This window comes from Ixodes scapularis, unplaced genomic scaffold, assembly GCF_016920785.2.
Source record: "Ixodes scapularis isolate PalLabHiFi unplaced genomic scaffold, ASM1692078v2 PGA_scaffold2__306_contigs__length_199485367, whole genome shotgun sequence".
NCBI lineage: Eukaryota > Metazoa > Arthropoda > Arachnida > Ixodida > Ixodidae > Ixodes > Ixodes scapularis.
The window spans coordinates 27,559,814-27,582,493 of NW_024609857.1; the positions used below are offsets into that span (position 1 = coordinate 27,559,814).

At 46.5% G+C, this 22,680-nt stretch overlaps 1 protein-coding gene across 1 annotated transcript; it reads left to right on the top strand.

Moving 5' to 3' along the window:
- Positions 1 to 18,775: 18,775 nt before the first annotated feature.
- Positions 18,776 to 20,050, top strand: LOC115314540. Its single transcript, XM_029973689.2, has one exon. The coding sequence runs from the start codon at positions 18,776 to 18,778 to the stop codon at positions 20,048 to 20,050; it is 1,275 nt and encodes a 424-aa protein (XP_029829549.2).
- The last annotated feature ends 2,630 nt before the right edge of the window (positions 20,051 to 22,680 follow it).

A 22,680-nucleotide genomic window follows, 5' to 3' on the forward strand; every position in this document is an offset into this window, starting at 1 on the left:
TTATACTCTAATGCGGTCTTGCAATCCGGCCTTGCAAAAAAAAAAAACAAATTACGGTGAGCTTGAGGTTGTATTATTCCAAAAAAGTAAATTTGTTTTTTACCTTTTCGTAAAAATAATCTTTAGACCGTGACCGTTTTGAGTCAGGCGTATGTACTTTCTAGGTCACACCAGGGCCTACACACATTATTAAATTTTCCTAATCTAAGAGGACGCGCTACAATTACCACCGAGCAAAGCAATATTTTTTTTTATTATAAAGTAAACCCCTTCGTGTAAAAATAAAGAACCAAATGTTTTGAATAACCGTCTTTCTTATGGGCATTACCCAAGATATAGACCTTCAAACTGCTAGTGTGTGTTTTGTGCAGTATTAACTAATAAAGTTTTTTGTGTAGATTATGTCACACTGAATATTTGTGTAAATTCAACGCTAATTTCTAGCGATACCGTGAGCCATGATTCCAGTATATTACAACGTCTCAAATTCCGAACATCTAGGACATTATGTGCCGTGTTCAGCTGACAGTAGTTGTTTAGGAAATCCCTTTCGAAGGCCCACAATACCGCTCAAAAAGTGTGCATCGAAGCATTCTTAGCAGTGACATAGCTAGTTATTGATACCAAGGTCGTTCAAAGAAAAACTATTGATTTGTTTGGTCAGCTCTCATTTTGGAGGCAATATTTTTTTTTAATAGGAATTTTACATTTCAACAATAGAAAACGCTAACTTGGAGATTTTTGGCTTGTGTACTACGAACTTGTCATTAGTTTGATTACCTTCCGTTTGAAGCTACACACATGAGTAGTCGACGATCGTTCATCACCTCCGTTACCCTTAAGATAAAAGCCGCAATATTGTTAAATTATTGAATCAAATATCTCTGCTAGATCTTATTTGCCTCGAATTTTTAGACATGATGCTTTCAATGTCTGAATAAGCAATGAATGTGCTATATACTAGCTAATGTTGCTTCACCGTTTTTTTCTGCACTCAATACGATGGCAGAATGGGCGTGACAATTCATGATTACAAAATTAAAGGAAGGTTTTTGTTTTTCGTAAATTGAACCCCGTACCCATACCTAGTATAGTAACACATATAAGTAATTGCACTTCCTTTCATGTTTGTATGCTATACAAGGCGTTGTGAAAGGTTATGTTTCCAACTAGTTGATTTAGCTATAGTTTTATACGTGAAAAAGCTTGCGAACGTAAATATTATTGACCAAAATAAATAATTTCACTCGTCTTTCGCGGCAATCAAAACTCTATTACCATTGGCCAAAAAGTAACCAGCAACAAGATGCCTCGCGGACAGTGCACAACGCATTTAAACAAATATCCCTTCGCCTTTAGCGTCGTCAGTTGGAAGCTAAGGCCAGAGCTACGAAAACTGCAAATTTCAAAAGTTTTTTTTTTTTTTTTTTTTTTTAACGATGGTTTGCGTTAAACAAATAACGTATCAAAGCAAGAAGCGTTAGCTAGGTCGCGCTTGTTTATTTTTCAGCGCCCTGTCAGCTTAAAGGTGAGCGAAGTTTAGCACCTTCTGTTGGTCGTACTCGAGCACTCGAGCAAAAAAAGCAGCAAAACTGCATTAGAAATCCCGATGCCGGCAACTGCGGCTTCCAAAGCATTGAGCAGCTAGCGAAGTGCTCTTGAGGTGAGGAGTGGAGGCTTAGAGAAAACCAACGAAAGTACAGCGCAAAAAGTGGGCGAAGGACAGTTAGAACGAAGGTAATGCATCACCAACTCGCCCAAGTTACTACTCATAGAGAAAACCTTATACGCATGCCCCGTTGGAAGTCTTAAACTAAATGTATGGCGCCTGGAATGAATCTCTTACTAGTGCTTAATATAGGGTTCCTATTTTGTCTGCTCAATCCCTACTTTTCGACATCATACATGCGGAGCATAATACACCCCCGCTACACGATAGGGGGGACGACGCAGGGACGGTGGGAGCGGGAATTCCCAGTCATGGTAGCGTAGCGGGGCAACTGGACATCAGTGACGTGAATTCTTCCGTAGTTACCTCTACGACCAACCACCAGGTTCGCGGAGGTCTACGTTGTGATATCGGAGCCTTCGTGACATATCTGGTTGCGTTCTTGCTGACTCTGTTTAATAAATGCGTGGAAGATGCTAAAATCACAGTTTCGAAACGCGGTCTAGGCTATGTAAGTATGGCGAAAGTAAAAAAAAAGAAAAGAAAAGGAAAAAAAAAAAGAAACGCAGGCGAGAATTTAAACTAACTCTATGCTTAAAGAAAAAGCCTCTTTTTTTATAGAGGAGTAAGTATGGTGTTTGAAGAGCGTTTTCGACGGATGAATTTAGGTCCGCAGTGTGCACATGCATCGTCATGTCCCTGAAAAGGCAACTACATTTGCCACGGGAGCTTCCGTGTAAATAGACGGGTGTCCTCACAGAAACCTCCGCCGTCCGCTTTCTGATGTGTGCTTCAGGAAACGTGTCCCCCTCTCCATGGCAAATGCAAAGATGCGCACGTCATTTGAAGGACATTATAAAAAGCGGAGGCGAACGGCTCCTGTAAAGACCTGACCACATCAGCGTGAACGGCGCCGCCGGGCGGCACCGCCGTCCGGCGTCCCAACGCGAGGAGTCCACATTGGCCTCCGTTTTGCGGGCGTCACGTGACAGCACTGGATCTCGCGATTGCGCCTTCCGTAGGATTTCCCGCTCTTTCGTCGTCTGCTCTTCGTTAGATTCTTCTGTTTCGGCTCTCATCTTTCGCATATATCAGCATCGAAACAGCACTCGCTGCCTACATGGTAGGAGTCCATAATGACCTGGTGATCACCCTGAATGTGATTATCCTAGCCTGCTCGTTGATCTTGCGACGCCGCCGCGCTCTGAAGGGAAGGAGGCGCAGGTTTTGGGTCCGGCCGAGTTGGTTCTACTTCTACCGAAACACCGAAGGACAGGTCAGTGCTCTGCTGCCCAGGCGGCGCGCCAGAGATGGAAGGCTACTTTCGAAAGTGTCACCAAATCAACACGACATCCGTCACAACACAGACGGCATGCAACAAGTGCCACGGAGAAACTCACATGTAATTCCGAATTCCTTTCCTATAATTTCCCAGCGGTTGTTCTTGACGTCATTATCTAGGTAGTATGGCTGCGTCTTGTCATATAGAAAGGGAAGCAGTCGCAGTTTCAAGGAACCGCTCCGTTGCGGAAGGCATCGGGGGGAAATAGAGATAGCAGACGACACGAAACACGTCCTTCGGAACGTGAAAGACGTGCGGAGGACCCGTTTGAGCGTTGCCATGGCATCGCGACGCCACTATCTATGCCACCTCCCATTGGCTCCTCTCTTCTGCGGCGAGCGGCGGCGAGCTCTGAACCGCGCAAGGAGCGGTTGGCTCTGCGGCGCCGTACGTCGCGCCACTGAAGCCGAAAACTGGTTTCGGTCGGCAACCGGCAGCGCCGACCGTCGCGCCGCAGGCCTCCGCGACGCCAGTGGGGTCGTGCCTTAAAGGTACTCCTTAATGCTACGGAGTGTAGCGATCCTGGTAGTTGGTAGTAGAACCGAGGCCGACAAGCGGACGCAGGAATCAATGTCGTCACGGCGTCTCTTCCCGCAAAGACACACAGTGACGCACCGCAGCTGCGCTAGTCATAATTGCAGTTTGAGTTGACTGGCCGGCCCTTGAAGAAGCCACTGCAGAACAGGCGTGTAGCATATTCATTTCGGGCTGTTGTGCGCCGCCACCAGGATAACGGCGGTTCACTGCATCACACAGTTGTAACGACAGCAGGTGAAAATCAAGGGACCAAAATGTAAAAGCGGTAATCACACCACTCACATAGGCGTTCGAGGCATTCCAGGCGTTCTAGTGAATGGAACGCATCTCTGACTTATGTCTCTAGCGATTCTTTATTTTTTGTTTCTTATTTTCCGTCTGACGACATCACACCGGTAGAATGATGTTGCTTGCCTCGATCACGGTTGTGGCACAGATGTAAGGGAAGAGCCGGTCGACTCTCACCGGCTGCTTGCTCAGCAGCCGGTGGGGGTCGACAGAAACTGCAGCAAACACAAGAGTGGACATCGCGATGACAACGACCCTTGCGTTCGTTCGTCTCCTCCCTCCGTCGCTCCTACAACCAACCGCCAGGATAGAAACATCCGACAGCATGACAAAGGGCCTCCCGCGACGTATATTTAAATACGCTAGCATTTAATGTCTTAGTGCAGTGGTTCTCAAATGGGGGTCCGCGGACCCGGTGGGGTCCGCGAAGGCATTCTAGGGGTCCGCGAAGCCCTGCCTCATCAGTCAAGCCAGGCAATAATTTTTTTTTTTTTTTTTTTTTTTTTTAAGGTTGAAAAGAAATGTTTCAGTTTTCGGGCGAGTTTTCTTTCTCGTGAACGTCAATAAGAGAGGTCTACTTCACGCTAGCCCTTAGTTGTATACATTTAATAAATCATTATTATATTTAACCTGTACGTTTCCTCTCCTCTCACCACAAACGGGTTCCTCCATCATCTCCGCCGATCCACAAGGGGTCCGCGAAACATCGATTGCTGAGAACCACTGTCCTAGTGCATGAAGCCGTCTTTGGTTTGGATTGAACTGAAGTGGTGTCTTGAAGCCGCATATAGTGGTTCCCGTCGTGCTTTCTTCCCTGTATTCGCTCGCTCGTTAGGTCCACTTTTTCTCTTACAATAGTCTTTTGGACACGGTTCCGATAAGACGCCATGGGGGCTGGATAGGAAGGAAGCAGTGGTGGCCGCATGCGAAACCGCCGACGCCCGGGAGAACAGTCTCACTCTCCGAAGGCAACAGTATGCGGACGGTTACGAGGTAGCAATTTTCATCCTTCGTCAAGTCGGAACGCCTGCGCTAAATGCTACCGCATTTCGTCGAGAATGAACGTAGCGACAGCTGCGATTTCTTTCTTTACAGGGCGACTTTGAATGCACGTGCTGTATATGCGTCCAGCAAAACTAGGCTGCGCCGCCATTCTTTGCAAGACAGTGCAGTCTCCTTCCATGTTTTCGTACTCTTGAGACAGTAACCAACCCACCACCATACAACGCCTCCAGTCCAATAAAAGCACCAGGCCACACGTCCTTCGTTGACTGCAAACTAGGTCCATCTCTCGAGATTTACTTGCAGCATTTGGTAGGTTGCAAAATTTCCGAGACGTCGGGCAGCTTGTATCTCGAAACTTTAGTGTTCGAGACCCATAGTATGCAAAATGACCCAGTCGGAGATGCGTTCCGGTCGCCGTACAGGCAATAACGAGACGGTCGGGCTACGGATAACCATCGCAAACAGCGACGCAGCGAACACGTCGGACGTTCCATGTTGGTGAAGGCGGCACGACCCTGACGAGTTCGATCCTCCGGGTGAGAGGCGAGGAAAAGAGGGCTATTGCGCCGTGCGTAACTCATCAACGAACTCAATCAGGCTTGGTACGGGTGACGCAACCTGACACCGAGGAAATAACGCCAGCGCGCAACGACCTCGTGTCTGCTTCGGTCGTCCGTATCGGCGTCTCGGCTGCCGTTCCTCAACTGGAACGGGAATTAAAGTGCGCACGGGGGTCAAAGTTCCCTTTCATCTGGAAGTGTGGGCGAAAGGCACCCGTAGAGTTACAGTTTCTCGCGGCAACGGTCTTTGGAAGCGCGGGAAATTTAATTGGGCCCAGTCGGGTTTCTTTCTTAGGTTGCCCAATAGCGACCTAAGCTTTCTCGTCGATTCACTCGTGAGTAATGCAACCTGAAAAAAGATACTTAACAATCTGGAACATGATTATATCTCACGTTGATAATAATTGTTTTTAGAAAATAAATTACCGAATGCAAGAGCTAGTAAACGTGATGAAGTGTACTCCAGACATCATTAGTCTAAAACAAGACACTATTAGCGGACGGCTCTTCATTAAGTAAGAAACCATATATCATGAAACTTGGGTAAATTAGAACGGTTCACCAAATTGAAAGAAAATAATTCCATTATCCTCACAATAGAAAGTTACGCATTATTTCCCGCAAACTATGTTCTCAGTCTCTTCTATATATACAGAGTGTCCCCCGAACAACATTTTCTGTTTACTTTTTTTTTATGGCAAACAAACAACGAATTTCCGAACGCTTTTTTTCTGCATTAATGCAGCGCTAGTGGTTTGAACCAGATGCCGAAGTTTCAGAAATTAGCCTCGATAAAAGGTTATCTAATTTTAAAAAAATTTCTATGAAAAAATGGAGCCCGTTTTCGCCCGTTTTCCTCAGCTGGCGCCGTTGAGCTCCATGCATTTGAAAGCTCCGTCGGCAGCCATTTTGCCATTCAAATTTTTAGCAATCCACATAACTTTTGAATGAGATAACAGTTAGTACTGAAACTTTTGCATATGGCTCAGACCGCTAACACTAAATTTGGGCGGATAATAAACGTTCAACGATGCGGGAATTATTTTTGTAGAAAAAAAAAAAACAAAGACTACTTGTTTTCTTTTTTTTTTTATTGTGTTTGTGTGTGTGGGCGGGGGGGGGGGGGGGTTTACATTTTTAATGTTTAACTGAAATTTACTAGAAACAACGATCATTGATGCGTTTTTATTCAATTCATCTTCTGAGCATGACAGAGATTGTCATCATTATTGGCTGAGTGCAGGCGGACGTATCATAAACGGTGATTGTTCTAAGTAACAGGCTTTTCTAGATAACGTGAGATGTAATCTTCAGTCATTTTATTCCGCGTGACGTCTTTGAGTTAAACAAATATAAAAACGAAACCTCTGGACGTTATCAACCTTAGTAGCCTGTATAGTATATAATGAGTTCATAAAAACTTTTCTTGCCAACCGGAAAAAAATCGCGAAATGTATTTTATGTTTCGCGAGGCTAGGTTTCCGAATAAGGTAGGTTATTTAATGTATGATCACAAGACATTAGTAGCGTTAAAAAATCCACCTACCTTGAATAATAAAAAATATATCAATAGTCGTAGAAAGGTCTCACCATTATTAAAAAAAAAATTTCGACTTAAATTTAATAGTATCTTTTTTTAAAGTTTACCTCCAACTGCCACGAAAAACGCCATTCAGTAATATATGGTAGTGATTTCGGTCTGACTTAAGACACGGAAAATGCAGAGAGCTCAATTTAAAGTACACAAGTTTTTTTTTCTTCTTTTAGATAAGGCCCGTTGCCCACATAGGCGATGTTCATACATTAAACAATAATTGCCTAATCCGTTTTCGGCCGACAAAACGCAGGTGGAGAAATTTAATTTTCAAAAACTCGCCTCAAATTTCTACGCCCACAGAAAAGCAGATCATCAATCGAACTTTTGCCGCACACCAGAGCACTCAATGCTTCGTGGTGCGCACATTCTAGCGTACCTTCATGCACTTAATCATTCCGGTAACGCGAAGAGCACAGTAAACGCAGAAGCGCGCTCAACTCGGGGTAACGAAGAGCGCGCCGCAAAGAAACCTCGCCTTCGCCTCGCCCTCTCAACTAACCGCCTCTCGGAAAAAATTAGGCCCATGTTTTCTAAAAGCTGCCCGGTTAAAAAACAAAACGAAACGAAGCAAAAAATATATGTTCCTTCCACTTAAATTTGCCGAGGGACTAGGAAGTATAAGACAGGGTATTCTCCAGCGCGGGCCCAATTAACATCTCAACGCTACCGTTTTAATTAACCATAGAGCTCGGCTGTTCCCACATGAACCGCAGCTCGTATGTGTGTCCATGAAGCCGCGGCAGCGCTTTCCGCGGCAGCGAGGCGCATGCCTGATCTTCATCCAGCGGAGGCTGGCCAGGCACGTACCGCTTGCTCCTAATTTATTGAGAACCACGTGGCGAGGGATACGGAGCGCCTGCTCCAAGAAACGCGACTGAAATGGATGAGGCATAATCCCATAAAAGCCGGCCGGCTTTGGTTTGAAGAACAACCTGCACTATGGTCACTGACGGATTAATGAACGCAAGGCGCAGCAAGCCACGAGCATCTTATTATAGCTCTGCAATCTATGATACGCAAGAATAGGACACGTCCCGAGTTTCTTATGCCATCAGTAGCTATAAAAGCATTTCATAATCTGCGAGGGTTGAGTGTATGCGTAATCTGAAGCCGCTGAGAGTATATGCTGCACAGTAATGCGATTGGACCACCAATCACTGGCGCTGCTTTGATCCGTTGGCCCGCATAGGAGGGCGTTCATTGCCACGCTCTAACAGTAATTCTGCTTATTGACAAACAGTGTGAATGACTTCCTGACAGTGGCTCTTCGTGCTCATTGTAACATAATACAGACTGGTTGAACTGATATACGCTCTCGTTTCTAGAGTCTGTATCTCGTATCAAGGTTCTCTTATCGTCTCTTTGTATGCTTAGTGAAACTCTAGATTCCTGCAACTGCAACTCTGTGCTGGTGATCGAGGGGTTGTAAGGAATTTCGCCTCAGACTTAAGCCTCAAGAAAAAACAGTGAAGATGGAACATAATTTCCTTTCAATCAAGATGTCGGCGATAAGCTGACGAAGGTTAACAACAAGCATTTCAACGCGTCTCGTCAGTGTTCCCATGTCGAAAGATTGGAAAGGCAAATTGGGTCATCGTTCGTATATTCTTTTCGAGGCTTCAAGAAGAATCATGTATCCAAGGTTGATTTCTGCCTCGAGCACGTATAGACGATTCACGAATTTAAGCCAGATTTGCAAGCGGTTTCAAACAACAGATGCCAGATTCACGAAAAACTTCCCAGGGTACGACAACTTAGCTATAAGACGTTCGTAAGTTACGCACATCGTAAGAAGTAGAGAAATAATCGGTATTCACGAACGCTTTTTTAGGTGAGAGGAGGAAAGCGACATTCTCGTACGAGAAAACGAGAGCTTTTGGTGTCCCGCAAGATCCGGATCACCACGAGAGCGCGCTGTTGCTGTGGCGACAGCGCCTTGGATAACACGAGCAGCCAATCGTAGAGTTCGGCATGATTGGAACATGTGGTTTTTGGTTCACAAAAAGCGTAGGCGGCCTTTTTGGCAAGGCTTGTTTGAGGGTCGTGCCCGTGCGGTGTACTGTCGACAAACACTACGAAATGTCGGTTTATACCGGTCCGAACTCATTTCCGAGCTCTGCAGAGGACGCGATAACAGCCCTTGGTCGACTGCTATGAACTCGATCGCTTCAAAGTTAACCCAACTATCATCGTTGCTTAAAGGAGACTGCTCGCACGGCTCTGCAAAGTGGCGCGCATGCAAACAAATCGCCGCGGCGTTTTCCGTGTCCTCGCTCGGCGATGCAGAAAAGAGTTGACGTCCAGTGAGGTACGTTTGAACTACAAGAGTGTCAGCACAAGCCACATAAATACCTGCCCACATTGGAAACGGACACGCGCTGGCACCGCGCTGTTGGACTGCGTTTTAGTAGCCGCTTCTGAAACTATATTTTACAACCAATCATATGAATCGCTGGACCACAAACAATCGGAACTCATGGTGACATGATGCTTGGTACAAGAAGGTTAAACCGGCATTGTATTGCTCGATTAAATTGCTCTACCTCGACTATGAAAATTGCTCTACCTTGCTCTACCGCTACTCATGCCTCATCTCTACCGACGACGGGAAGAGACTGGCCCTCTGCCCGAAAATAGAGGTCAGGGTTCAAACATTTTACATAGAAAGAGTCCGCAAAGCTCGCACGGGCATATTCCATTCAGCAAGCCAGCCGGTCTTAGGCACACGGTCTTGGCCAGGCACGTCGGAGCCACTTTGCGTCGGAGTGATTCCCTAGGTATAGCGTTCGCTAGCCCTTGGCGGCCACTTGGTCGGTAAGCTCGTTGCCGCTGTATCATTTTTCGGATATCTGTCGTTCCAGCGTTCGTCTCCGCGGTGTGCAGTTTCGAGTACTTATTTGTTTTCTCTTGCTGCTTGAAGTCGTGGTGCACGCGTAGCTAAATCAATGCCCGTTGGTCGTCGCAGCGACGTAAGCGAGCGATGTTGTCGGCCATATAAATTTGATCGTAAAAGGTGCGTGAGACACTTCGGGAGCTGTCTTGGGATTTCATTGTAACCTCTCAAAACTTACGGCGATTTCGCTTTGTGAATACGGATTTCTTCGTAGGTTTTGTCGCACGTACCTTTCTTGTAGTAGTTTTGGGAATTTGGCCTCAGGTTATGAGCTGTTGTTCGAAAGTTTCCGGAATAATTTGGAGTACAAAAAGGACATAATTTCAGGTGCGGATAAGATGTGCAGTGAAAATCTTTCTGAATATCTACGGCTCATCACTTGATGTGCAGGGTGTTTATTTTTTTTTAAGCTTAACAGATTTGTTCTAGAAAAAGCTGTGAAAGCAACATTTATGCAGTTTGTGCATGTGAGTTATACCGTCAGGGGGACATGGTAAAGTCGCTAATCGTAACGATCAGTTGGCCAATTAAGTGACATGTGTGTACTAACTTTTCAATTAGTGCAACTCGACATCTGGTTACAATTAGGGAATTCTCCGAGTGTCATGAAAAACAAAGGAATTCGTAGAAATTCTTTGATCGCCTGGGAAGCATAGTAGTGCGCTAATGGTAAACCTCCTGGAGCAGGTACAGGCCTAGGGCTCTGATAAAAGACGGAAAAATTGCGCGAGCACGTTATCGCACAGGTGGCCTTTGCTCGTGCTACACGAGCGGTAACTTTAGCGTACTACTGAACTCCTCACGCTCTCAGTCTTTACAGAAATGACTGCTTTAGTGGTTTCGATGACGCGCAGCAAGTTTTCTAATTGAAACCATATGTCTATTTTCACCTGTACGAAAATGTATTAACCAATATGACTTAATTAACCAAAGGATCGTTACGCTATTTCCCCATGGTAGTATAACTCGCCTGCACAAATCGCATAAGTTTAGGTTTCACGACTTTGTTTACAAAGAAAATCTGTCAAGCTCTGAATAAAATAAATTAAAACACTTGTATATATTGTTATGACAGCAACTTAGGAGGTGGCACATCTACATTGTCATAACTGCTTCACAACATCGTTGCACTGTGTTAGGACTACTTGGGGTTCCGTCGTAAAGCGAGCAGTTTCTATTACATGTAATGTTTTATGTTTTTTTCCTTTAGAAAAACAGGATTGAAGTTTTTGTTTTCTTCTTTTGGTTATAATCCAAACCCTCAAAGACGACGCCCGTCTTCTTTTCTTTTTTTTGTTTTAGTTTACTTTCTCTCTAGTGCCGACTTCTTTGCGTGCTTTAAGTGCATAACTTGTTTCGTTATTCCGTTTGGCTTTTACCTTGTCGCTTTGAAGGTGCTTTAGCATCTATTCACATTTCTCTTATCTGCAAAAGTATCCAAATGTTTTCGAAGTTATAGTTACGCATTTAAATCGTTCGTTGTTACTTCATCGTAGTAAGTACCAAGATCCGCGGGTACTTGAATCAACGAGGCTACCTAACTTGAACTTTGCATCCCGGAGGATAAAAAAACAAAAATATCCAGAAAACGTGACATTCAGCAGCCGACAACAACCCTCCAACAACTCTCCCGCACAAGGTTGGTAACGACTTGGGCGTCAACGACTACGCGCTGAGGTGTCGGATCTATACACTGGCGAAAGCAACTAAAAGCCTCCGTTCTCCGTCACTCGAGTCCACACGACCCACGAAAGCGAATAACTTAAAAAGAAGAACAGCATGCTACATCCAGTGTTCAGCGTCTTCACATCCGAATGCAGAAGAAAGAATGAGAGGAAAACCATAATATCAATAAAAGAAACCCGTTTTGTTGTCCCGCCGAGCAGAAGTAATAGCGCCCTTGGGACTGTCCCACGTTGTTTGCGCGGAGAGAAAGGAAAACACGTCGTGAACTCGGGTTTGAGTTTCTTTTTCGCTAGTGTCCTGGCGCCGTCGTTACATAATGCGAGCTTCAGGACTATTGAGGGACTACCCTTGGGAAAAGTCGGCACGAAGCCATTCAAGTCGTGGCCGCCGTCGGTGTGGGTGAGATGTCCAAGAGATGGAAGAGACAACTTTCGAAATTCGCGTGCCGATTATTAGAAGGTCGGAACCTCTGCACAATGGCGGAACAATTGCATCAAAAAACGTGCAAGTCATTCCATAAGATAGCGAACGTCGGAGCGCGGTTAACACTAGGAGCTGACGACCCAATAAAGCAGCGTCGAAAGTTCAACGTCATTGCACTCATCGACTTTTTCTCTATCGTGTTCTGCCTTCAAAAATGTGGAGTGACGTTGCGGTTTTAGTCCGCCATTGTGCAGAGATTCTATAGCCGCCAACACAGGGCAGTCTTTCGAAAGGGGACTTTTGTCCTAGGGCCATCCGTAGACAAGCGACGAAAACAACGTCATTTTCATATTGCAGCGGGGGCTTCCAGGACGATGTTGTACTCGCTGGGTCATGTTTAGGTAAGCCCAAGTCGGTTAATCTTTTTGTGTGTGCGAATTTCTTGGCGGATACTAACACGATCTAAGGTTTGTTCTGTGTATCATTCGTTAATGTTCATAAAGCTATTGACGTGCTTATTATTTTTTTTTTTCGTTTCTGCTTGCATTTCTCTCGGTAGTCATTACACAGCCCTATGCAATGCTGAAAACTGATTAATGCTGAGTTGTACGGTTGGGCAGTTTGGTTTTAAAAATGTCAACTGCAGTTTTTAACACTGATACAATGCATTTCGAGAAATCTCGCGCACGTCTACAATGTCTATGAAGAGTTTTACAAAACGTCATTCTACTTCCCGCGAGCCGTTTGTGGCTGTGTTGGTGAACCACTTCTAACAATTTAACAAGCTGTTTGCAAGCAAGTACTTCATAGTGGCTTTCTTCTTTGGTGTCGGCATATGTGCAAAGCATGATAGGTGGCTATGCTTACTACCAAACTCACGAAGCATGAACACTAACATAATTACATCGCACATACACTCGCTTACTTATAATTTTTTGTTTTTTCAAAGTTTTACCTTGCATTCGTTAAGTCCATTTTGGTCGACTACGCGCAGAATGCTCAAGCGCGCCAACCTGTATGCATCAAAATCGAACACCAGTCGATGCCCCTTTGTGCCTCCGGCTACATCGGCTAAGCAGTCAAGGACCAGGCAAAAAAAAAAAAAAAAAAAATCATTATGGAATATATATATATATATATATATATAAATAAAGAAAAAAACGAAGCGCAGGATGACGAAAAGTATATACGGAAGAAAACGCACTTGAGACGGTTGTTGGAGTTTTTAAAACATATTATTGGTAAAGTTGGCCGACGTTTCGGCCTGAGACAGACCTTTTTCAAGACTGGCACATGAGAGGTCACATTGACGCTCCTTGACCACGTCACGTGGCATTCCACACATCTGGTTTCTCTCAAGAGTTGACGGTACCCCCCGACGCAGGCGTCCCCCCCCCCCCCCCCCCCCCCCCCCCCCCGTGTAAACCTGACCCTGGTGAAAGAACTCGCACCATGTCGGAAAATCTAACTGAAGCAAAGCGGTGGAGGAGGGAGGAGGAGGGGCAGCCCCAAGAACAGCAAAACGGCAAACTCTCGCCGAAAAAAAAAAAAAAAAAAAAAAAAAACTTTTGAGAAAAATGTTCCGAGCGGTGTCCGAGCGGTGCACCAGCCGCCCCCTCTGTCCGTGAAGAAAACACACATGTACACATCCCCCCTTCACGTAATGAACTTCAAGACAGGGCAGACGAGGGGTGGTCCTGGACCCCCTCGCCAAAAAAAACGGTTGCAGTTTTTGAGGAAACTTGCACCAAGCGGTGCACGAGCGGTGTGCGAGCCGCCTCCTCAGTGCGTAAAAAAACAACACACACAGGCACACATATCCCTCTTCTCACATAATAAACTTCAACGAGAGGAGGTTCTGGATTTTTAAACCGATATGACTGCTCAAGATGTGTTAACTGCGTGCATGGACGTCATTATTCCAGGGTGTTCATTAAGGTAGATTGCATGCATAGATGACATTATGCCGGGATCTTCATTAATACCTGCCCGGATTGAATTAAATTTGTTAATAAGATACGATTCTCTCTGCTCGCAACTGCTCAGTCAACAATATTATTAGAACTAACTCTATATGAAATAAATTGTGGATGGCCTAAAGTCTTTGGAATGTGTACGCTCACGCTGATACAGGAGGATCGTGAATGTTAACCGCGTGAATAGAAGACATAATGCCGGGATGTTTATTGATCGCGGCTTTGAACTTGTGAATAAGGTAAGATTCTTTCTGTTCGCGATCTCGGTTGCTTTTGAAACCAGACTGTAAAAATGTGACTTGGAGCTCATCAAATGAGTGTTTTGGATCGCTAACATGCTTTGAAACGGGAAGTGTGGGGTTTGATTTTGCATGTGATCTGTGATTATTAAACCGCAATCGGAAAGGTGTCTCTGTCTGGCCCACGTACTGCGCGCCGCAAGTGCTACACTGTAAAAGGTATACTACATTACTGGTGTCGCAATTTAAGTTGCCATAAATTTTGTAGGTGAAGTTGGAGTTTGTACTCTCTATGGAGTTTCTCGGTGTTACGTGTGGGCAGACCCCACATCCCGACTTTCCGCATGGCCGACTCCCAGTGCTCTCAGTGGCAGTTATCTTGGACCTGACTAAGGACACCTTTCCGATTGGGTTTAATAATCACAGATCACATGCAAAATCAAACCCCACACTTCCCGTTTCAAAGCATGTTAGCGATCCAAAACACTCATTTGATGAGCTCCAAGTCACATTTTTACAGTCTGGTTTCAAAAGCAACCGAGATCGCGAACAGAAAGAATCTTACCTTATTCACAAGTTCAAAGCCGCGATCAATAAACATCCCGGCATTATGTCTTCCATTCACGCGGTTAACATTCACGATCCTCCTGTATCAGCGTGAGCGTACACATTCCAAAGACTTTAGGCCATCCACAATTTATTTCATATAGAGTTAGTTCTAATAATATTGTTGACTGAGCAGTTGCGAGCAGAGAGAATCGTATCTTATTAACAAATTTAATTCAATCCGGGCAGGTATTAATGAAGATCCCGGCATAATGTCATCTATGCATGCAATCTACCTTAATGAACACCCTGGAATAATGACGTCCATGCACGCAGTTAACACATCTTGAGCAGTCATATCGGTTTAAAAATCCAGAACCTCCTCTCGTTGAAGTTTATTATGTGAGAAGAGGGATATGTGTGCCTGTGTGTGTTGTTTTTTTACGCACTGAGGAGGCGGCTCGCACACCGCTCGTGCACCGCTTGGTGCAAGTTTCCTCAAAAACTGCAACCGTTTTTTTGGCGAGGGGGTCCAGGACCACCCCTCGTCTGCCCTGTCTTGAAGTTCATTACGTGAAGGGGGGATGCGTACATGTGTGTTTTTTTCACGGACAGAGGGGGCGGCTGGTGCACCGCTCGGACACCGCTCGAAACATTTTTCTCAAAAGTTTTTTTTTTTTTTTTTTTTTTTTCGGCGAGAGTTTGCCGTTTGCTGTTCTTGGGGCTGCCCCTCGTCCTCCCTCCTCCACCGCTTTGCTTCAGTTAGATTTTCCGACATGGTGCGAGTTCTTTCACCAGGGTCAGGTTTACACGGGGAGGGGGGGGGGGGACGCCTGCGTCGGGTGTACCGTCAACTCTTGAGAGAAAGCAGATGTGTGGAATGCCACGTGACGTGGTCAAGGAGCGTCAATGTGACCTCTCATGTGCCAGTCTTGAAAAAGGTCTGTCTCAGGCCGAAACGTCGGCCAACTTTACCAATAATATGTTTTAAAAACTCCAACAACCGTCTCAAGTGCGTTTTCTTCCGTATATATATATATATATATATATATATATATATATTTTTTTTTTTTACACGCAGAAAGAAACACAATGAGTGGAAGATGCGGGTCGGTGACACTTCTTTTTTTTAATATTATTTTTTCTAAAATAAGGAAACTTTGGCTACTTATAAAGTTTAATCGTCTCCTTTTAAAACGTATTTGTTTTGTGCAGCTTCTAGAGTTTTTTTGTTCAGAGGCAGAAACAACTACATAGAAATGTTTTTTTAGCACGGACTTCTAGGTACACTAATTTTCTGTACCGAGGATGGTACAAAAGATACTTAATTGCTTCCTATAAAGTATAGAGTGCCGGTATCTATAGCCGAAAGTTGTGTACAAGATTTCTATTTTGATGAAAAATACGGACGTCATATATATAACCTTCTTTTTAGAAGCCCTTTAAAGTTAATATTTGCAAAAACACATTTAAGGTATTGCACCTTTAAATACATATCGGCACTCTACGTGTCCTCAAAATAATACATACAAAATTTCATTGTGATTTGAAGATTCTAAGCACCAAAAACCGATTACACAAACTGCTAAACAACCCAAAGTTGCAATACGAGAAAAATGCATTCGACATTTCAAGAGAAAAATGGCCTGCCATTTTATTAGATATGGCTAAGACATAGCTAGGGTGTTCAAGAAACATTTTAAGTCAAATAGACCCGTGTCATACGGTATGATGTGTCTTTTACGGCCCCACATGCCCATATGTGACGTCAGACGTCAGCTACATTAGCTGTTCTTCCCACGTCGGCGTTTCAGTCTTCACGAGGTTTTGGTTGGAAGTTTTCGCTGCAGCGGCATGAACTTTCTTGCCATAATGAAAGTCTTGTGGTGCGCTGAGGCCAGCAGGCTGAGAATCCTGCAGAAGCGCTAAAGTTGACGCTTTCAAATTGACGGCAAAACTCGTGCGAGCTCCCGATGCAATTGCTTCGCTTTGCGCTTATACGTTTCCATCTGACGCGGGACCTTTTTAACAAGAACGTCGAAAGACATAATCCTGTCGGGGCACCCGCCCTTCTCAGTGTAGTTTGAGGGACCATAATAATCCCTTGCGTCTCCCAGACGACACCGGAAGACGTAGAAACTCTGCACTCGTGATAGGCAAGACAGGTCGCACCGCTCACAATGCTGCACATCACTGAACTCGCAGAGCCATAGTCCCGTGTTCTGAATTTGTTTTCGAAAGACGCGACCTTCTCCGTAGCGTGAACAAACGTGAACGAGACTTCGATTGCATAGTAACAGTCGCCATTACGGTGGTTAGGCTTAGCAGGCCGCGCAGAACGTACCTCCGCTGACTTTCTCCGCTTTCGTTTGCGCCGCCTTTCTTGAAACTTGCTTCGGTAGTTCCAAACACAAAAACCGTACTTTTTCGTGTTGTCTATATTGCAAATTGAATCAGAGATACGTAGAAAGCGACAGCCTCTTGAAAATTGCAGAAATTCGCGTATATATACTAACGGTTTTTAGATCACCGCCGAGTCATTAAGACACGATTATAATGCATTTAAATGCAAAGGTGCAAGCGAGCTGGAAAAGAATGACGACAGTAATCCCTGGAGAAGGGGAACAAGAGGGACAAAGGAGAAACACAAATCTCCAAACACAGCTAGGTGACTGGTGATCGACCGAAAAAATCCGCCTGGTCCGGGTATCGAACCCGGGACTTCTCCATTACAGGTGGAGTCACCTAGCTGTGTTTGGAGATTTGTGTTTGTCCTTTGTCCCTCTTGTTCCCCTCCTCCAGGGATTATTTTCGTCATTCTTGTCCAGCTCGCTCGCACCTTTGCATTTAAATGCATTATAATCATAACCTTAATTTGCAAGTTTCACCCTTGTTGGTGTTAGACTGGTGGCAGCTGATAAAACCCGTTTGCTCTACTGACGTCTAACCCCTGGTTAGCTCAGTTGGTAGAGCGCTCCACCTGTAATGGAGGGGTCCCGGGTTCGATACCCGGACCAGGCGGATTTTTTCGGTCGCTCACCAGTCGCCTAGCTGTGTTTGGAGATTTGTGTTTGTCCTTTGTCCCTCTTGTTCCCCTTCTCCAGGGATTATTGTCGTCATTCTTGTCCAGCTCGCTTGCACCTTTGCATTTAAATGCATTATAATCATAACCTTAATTTGCAAGCTTCACCCTTGTTGGTGTTAGACTGGTGGCAGCTGATAAAACCCGTTTGCTCTACTGACGTCTAACCCCTGGTTAAGCTCAGTTGGTAGACTTGTAATGGAGAGGTCCCGGGTTCGATACCCGGACCAGGCGGATTTTTTCGGTCGCTCACCAGTCACTTAGCTGTATTTGGAGATTTGTGTTTGTCCTTTGTCTCTCTTGTTCCCCTTCTCCAGGAATTATTTTCGTCATTAAGACACGCATTTTTCCTCACTTCGGGTGCGATTATTGCTATGATTTTTTGTAACTCATAAAAGTAGGATATCCGAGGATAATAAAGGTGGGCAAAAATAAAACAAACCGACAATTTTCAAGTTCTTCAAGAGTATGGGCTCTCATGAGAGTCCGAGTTGAGTGTACACGCGAAGACAGGACGAGATGGCAAAAGGAAGCTGTTGGGAGGGAGGCATCGTATGAACTGCTTGCTGCATTTCCCAATTGATCATTCGTGACTGGCCGTTCCTTGGCTTAGAGGGAGACGACGACGAAGTACGAGTGAGTGGATGCATTTCACACGGGCTCGGCGATTTTTCGTCGATTTCCGTAGCTTTTCGAAGTTTTCACCCCAGATTTTCGGTGAATCGAGCGGTGGAGTACGCAAGGACCACGGAGGCACAAAATATTGGGCAAGTGGACCACTTTTTCGCCATTTTTCAGCTTTTCGAGATCCGCATCGCATGTGGAGCATCTAAGCCTAACGGGCTCCTCACCGCGCTAAGCCTACTGAGTCGACTGAGTCCGCGGCGGCCCTACCCGGGGTCAATCGGCGCTCGCCGTCGAAGAATTTAAACATGGAGGTCACTGTTGAGGGTGAGCTCATCCGACCCGAGGAGCTGGAAGTGCCAAACCAATGGTTTACCAGCCGAAAATCGAAAATTGTCCCGTTGGAAAGTGTTACGCGGGAAAGTGGCCAAAGCCGCGCCCCGACAAAGGCAATGGGTAGAAAGATGGCGCTGAAGTCCATAGAGCGCAGGCAGATGCGCATACCGACGGAGGCGGCGAAGATCGTGCTCAGGCCGCGCGGAGGCCTGACGAAGCTGATCCAATATGGGACGACCCGCCTGGGCGACGTCATCAAAGCCGCAGCCGGGATCGATCCCAAGGAAGAGGGCGACGATATATTCTCACCGAACTTGAAACAACAGTCCATTCTCGTCGGGACCACGTGCGAGAAGCGAAAGCTTAAGTACGCCTGCATCAAGCAGATAATGCTCGACGGGGAGTGTGTCGAAGCCTCTGCCTACGTGGCCACCCCGGAGGATTGTGGCAAGGGGGTGATATACGACATCCCACTCTTCTACACGATAGAAGACATCAAGACCAGACTCGACCGCCGCGACAACCCTAAGATTCTGGGAGTCAGAAGATTGGGCAAGGAGTCGAAGGCCGTGATGCTACTGTTCGAAGAGAACACGGTACCAAGATGGATCCTTTTTGGAGGCGTCCCATTGAGATGCCAACTTTATAAGAAGAAATTTGAGATCTGCACCGCCTGCGGACGCCTGGGCCATCGGGACGACGTCTGCCCCGACCCGAAGAACGTCAGGTGCCGCGGGTGCGGTCTCGAAAGGCCACCAAAGGACCACAGCTGTGAGCCCAAGTGTCAACTGTGCGGCAAAGGGCATATACTGGGCGACAAGAAATGCCGGGAGATTTTCCGGACACCCTACGTCGTCAAGAAGAAGCAGTGGGAGCAAAAACAACGTCAGACCGACTCATCGGAACGCCAGAGCCGACCGAGAGAGCCGAAGCCGGAGAAGGGCTACAAGGTCCGAGACGAGTCCTTCCCAAGATTGGATACAAGGAATCCGGTGGAACCCAGAGGCCGATCCGGCTCGCGGGCCAACTCCAGGGGAAGAAGCCAGTCCAGGGGGCGTTCCAGCTCCAGAGGCCTGGCCAACCCACGAAAACGAGGTTGGAGCCAGGAGCGTAAGGGCGTGAGCTTCGCAAAGGCGGTCACCCAGGCTAAGGAAGATAAAAGAGCTGACGAGATTGATCAGTTAAAGAAAATGGTTGAAAAATTAAGCGGGATTGTGGAATCTCAAAAAGTAGAGATTCAAAATTAAAAAAAAAAAAACAGGGGCCACCGACCCCTCCCCCGCCTCAGCCACGGCCCGTGGCCCCGGAGCCGCCGTCAAGCGAAGACAAAATGGTTACCGAGGCGACCCTCCCACCCCCGCTGAAGCGCAAATTTAAGGACGCGGACCCTGGTCCGACGTTGGAAGGTAGAATGATGAAACTGGAAAACACATTAGACGAGTTCATTATTAACATGAATACCCAAGTTCAGGCCATTCTGGGCGCTATCCAGAAGCAGGCAGCGGCTATTCAGAAACAAGCTGAAGAGTCTCAGACATTGCGTACCGAGTTGGTTGCCAATAATATTTGGCAGCAAAATATCGAGCAGGTTGTTTCAAAATTCCAAAATAGCCAGTCGTGCTGAGAACCAAATTTGGCAGTGGAACTGTCGTGGCTTCCGCCGTAAGCGGCCGATTCTGCAGCGATATCTTCCGCTACTGACCATCACGCCACTCGCGATTGCGCTTCAGGAGACGGGGGGACCCGCGAAAATGTCAGGATATCAGGCGTTTCATAGCGACCGGGGCGAGAAATCGACGGTCACGACACTTGTGAAACGAAACATCGCGGTGATAGAACACGAGCTCGATTTGCGGGAGATCGAGAACGTCTTCGTCGGAATTTTAACGGGCAAAAAAAACGGAACCCAACCTCTTTTTGTTGAATATATACAGCTCGCCTAAACAAAGAAAGGTTAGGTTCAGAGCCCTGCTCCGCAAAACTCTCAAGATTAGCGGAAACCGGCCTCTAGTGGTTGTGGGGGATTTCAACGCGCATCATCAGGCTTGGGGGTACTCTCATCAGTGCCCAAAAGGTAGACAATTGTGGGAGGACATGCAAGACCAGGGGCTTTCGTTACACACTGACCCTGATAGCCCCACGCGAGTGGGCAACAGCGTTAGTCTGGATACGACTCCAGATCTCACCCTCTCCAAGAACGTCCGCGGCCTCGAATGGCACAATTCAGAGCTAAATTTTGGGAGCGACCACTACATACTGGTATCCCTCCTGAAAGAAGGCCTTAAAACGCGCAGGGCACGCGTGCCAGCCACCGTCGAATGGGACCAGTTTAGAACAATCAGATCCAACCAGGAAGGGAAGCCCATTTGCGACATCGGGGAATGGGCGGAACAGCTAAAATCGAACGTCGGGGAGGTTACCAAAACCTTAGAAGGTGAAGACGCCCCCGAGATTGCCGATAGCCGCCTCCTGCATATGTGGGAGGCTAAGCAAAGCATGGAAAGACGTCTAAGGACACAAAAATGGAACCGCACCCTCCGGAGAAGGTTAGCGCGACACAACAAGGAAATTGAGGATTACTCCTTTAAGTTATGTGAACAAAATTGGGGCAACAAATGCGACCAGATGGAAGGCGAGATGAACCTCGCTAGAACTTGGGGTATGCTCCGCCATTTGCTCGACCCGGAAAATTCGAAAACCCAATCGGGAATCAGACTCGCCAAAGCTCGACAGGCTTTTGATGGCGGCGACGACGATTTCATACAGAAACTAATAGAAAACTACGTAGGTGAGACCCATCAAACTCCCCTTCCAGACTATGACGGTGCGCACAACGAGGCGCTTGATGCCCCCATCACTGAAGCGGAAGTTAGAGCGGAATTAGTTAGGCTCCGCACAAAGTCTGCCCCGGGTCCTGACGGGATTACAAATAAAATGCTCAGGAACTTGGATGATACCTCGATAGGTTACCTAACGGAGTACATGCAAGAATGCTGGTACAAAGGCGAGCTGCCGTAGCAATGGAAATCGGCAAACGTCATCTTAATACCCAAGCCGGGCAAGCCTCCGCAGCTCGGGAATCTCAGGCCCATATCGCTTACCTCGTGCATAGGAAAGCTAATGGAGCACGTCATCCAGACGAGATTAATCGAATACCTGGAAAAGCAGCACCTCTTGCCGCACACAATGATCGGGTTCCGCCCTCATCTGTGCACGCAGGATATCATGCTCAGATTAAACACGACATTGTCGACTCGCGGTCTAAGGATGCGAAGGTGATCCTAGGGCTAGACCTGACGAAAGCCTTCGACAACGTAAAGCACGAGGCGATACTTACCGGACTTAGCAATCTAAATGTGGGCACCAAAACTTTCAATTACGTGCGAAACTTCCTTTCCGGCAGGACGGCCTGCGTAAAATTCCAATCTATCGAATCTTCCATTCTTGAGCTGGGCAGCAGGCGCACGCCCCAGGGCTCGGTGTTGACCCCCCTCCTCTTTAACGTGACCATGTGCGCGCTCCCCGGGCAGTTGGAACGCATCGAGGGGCTACAATTCAGCTTCTACGCAGATGATATTACCTTATGGGTCAACCAGGGTAGTGACTCGGAAATTGAACAAAGGCTCCAGGCGGCGACCGACAGAATCGTGAGGTACGCGGCCGAGCGAGGATTGGCTTGTTCGCCACGAAAATCGGAACTATTCGTCTACAACCCTAGGCATCTCCGGTGTAAGGCACCGTCGGATATTCTAATTCAGGTAGCGGGAGCAGAGGTCCCAAAAGTAGAACAGATACGAATTCTCGGCCTAGTTCTCCAGTCTCACGGCCACAACGGAGAGACTCTAAAGCGACTGGAGAGCCACATGATGCAGACACT

Excerpts from the sequence above, each read along its gene's own strand:
- LOC115314540 (XM_029973689.2), top strand. The coding sequence starts at position 18,776 with ATGGAGGTCACTGTTGAGGGTGAGCTCATCCGACCCGAGGAGCTGGAA.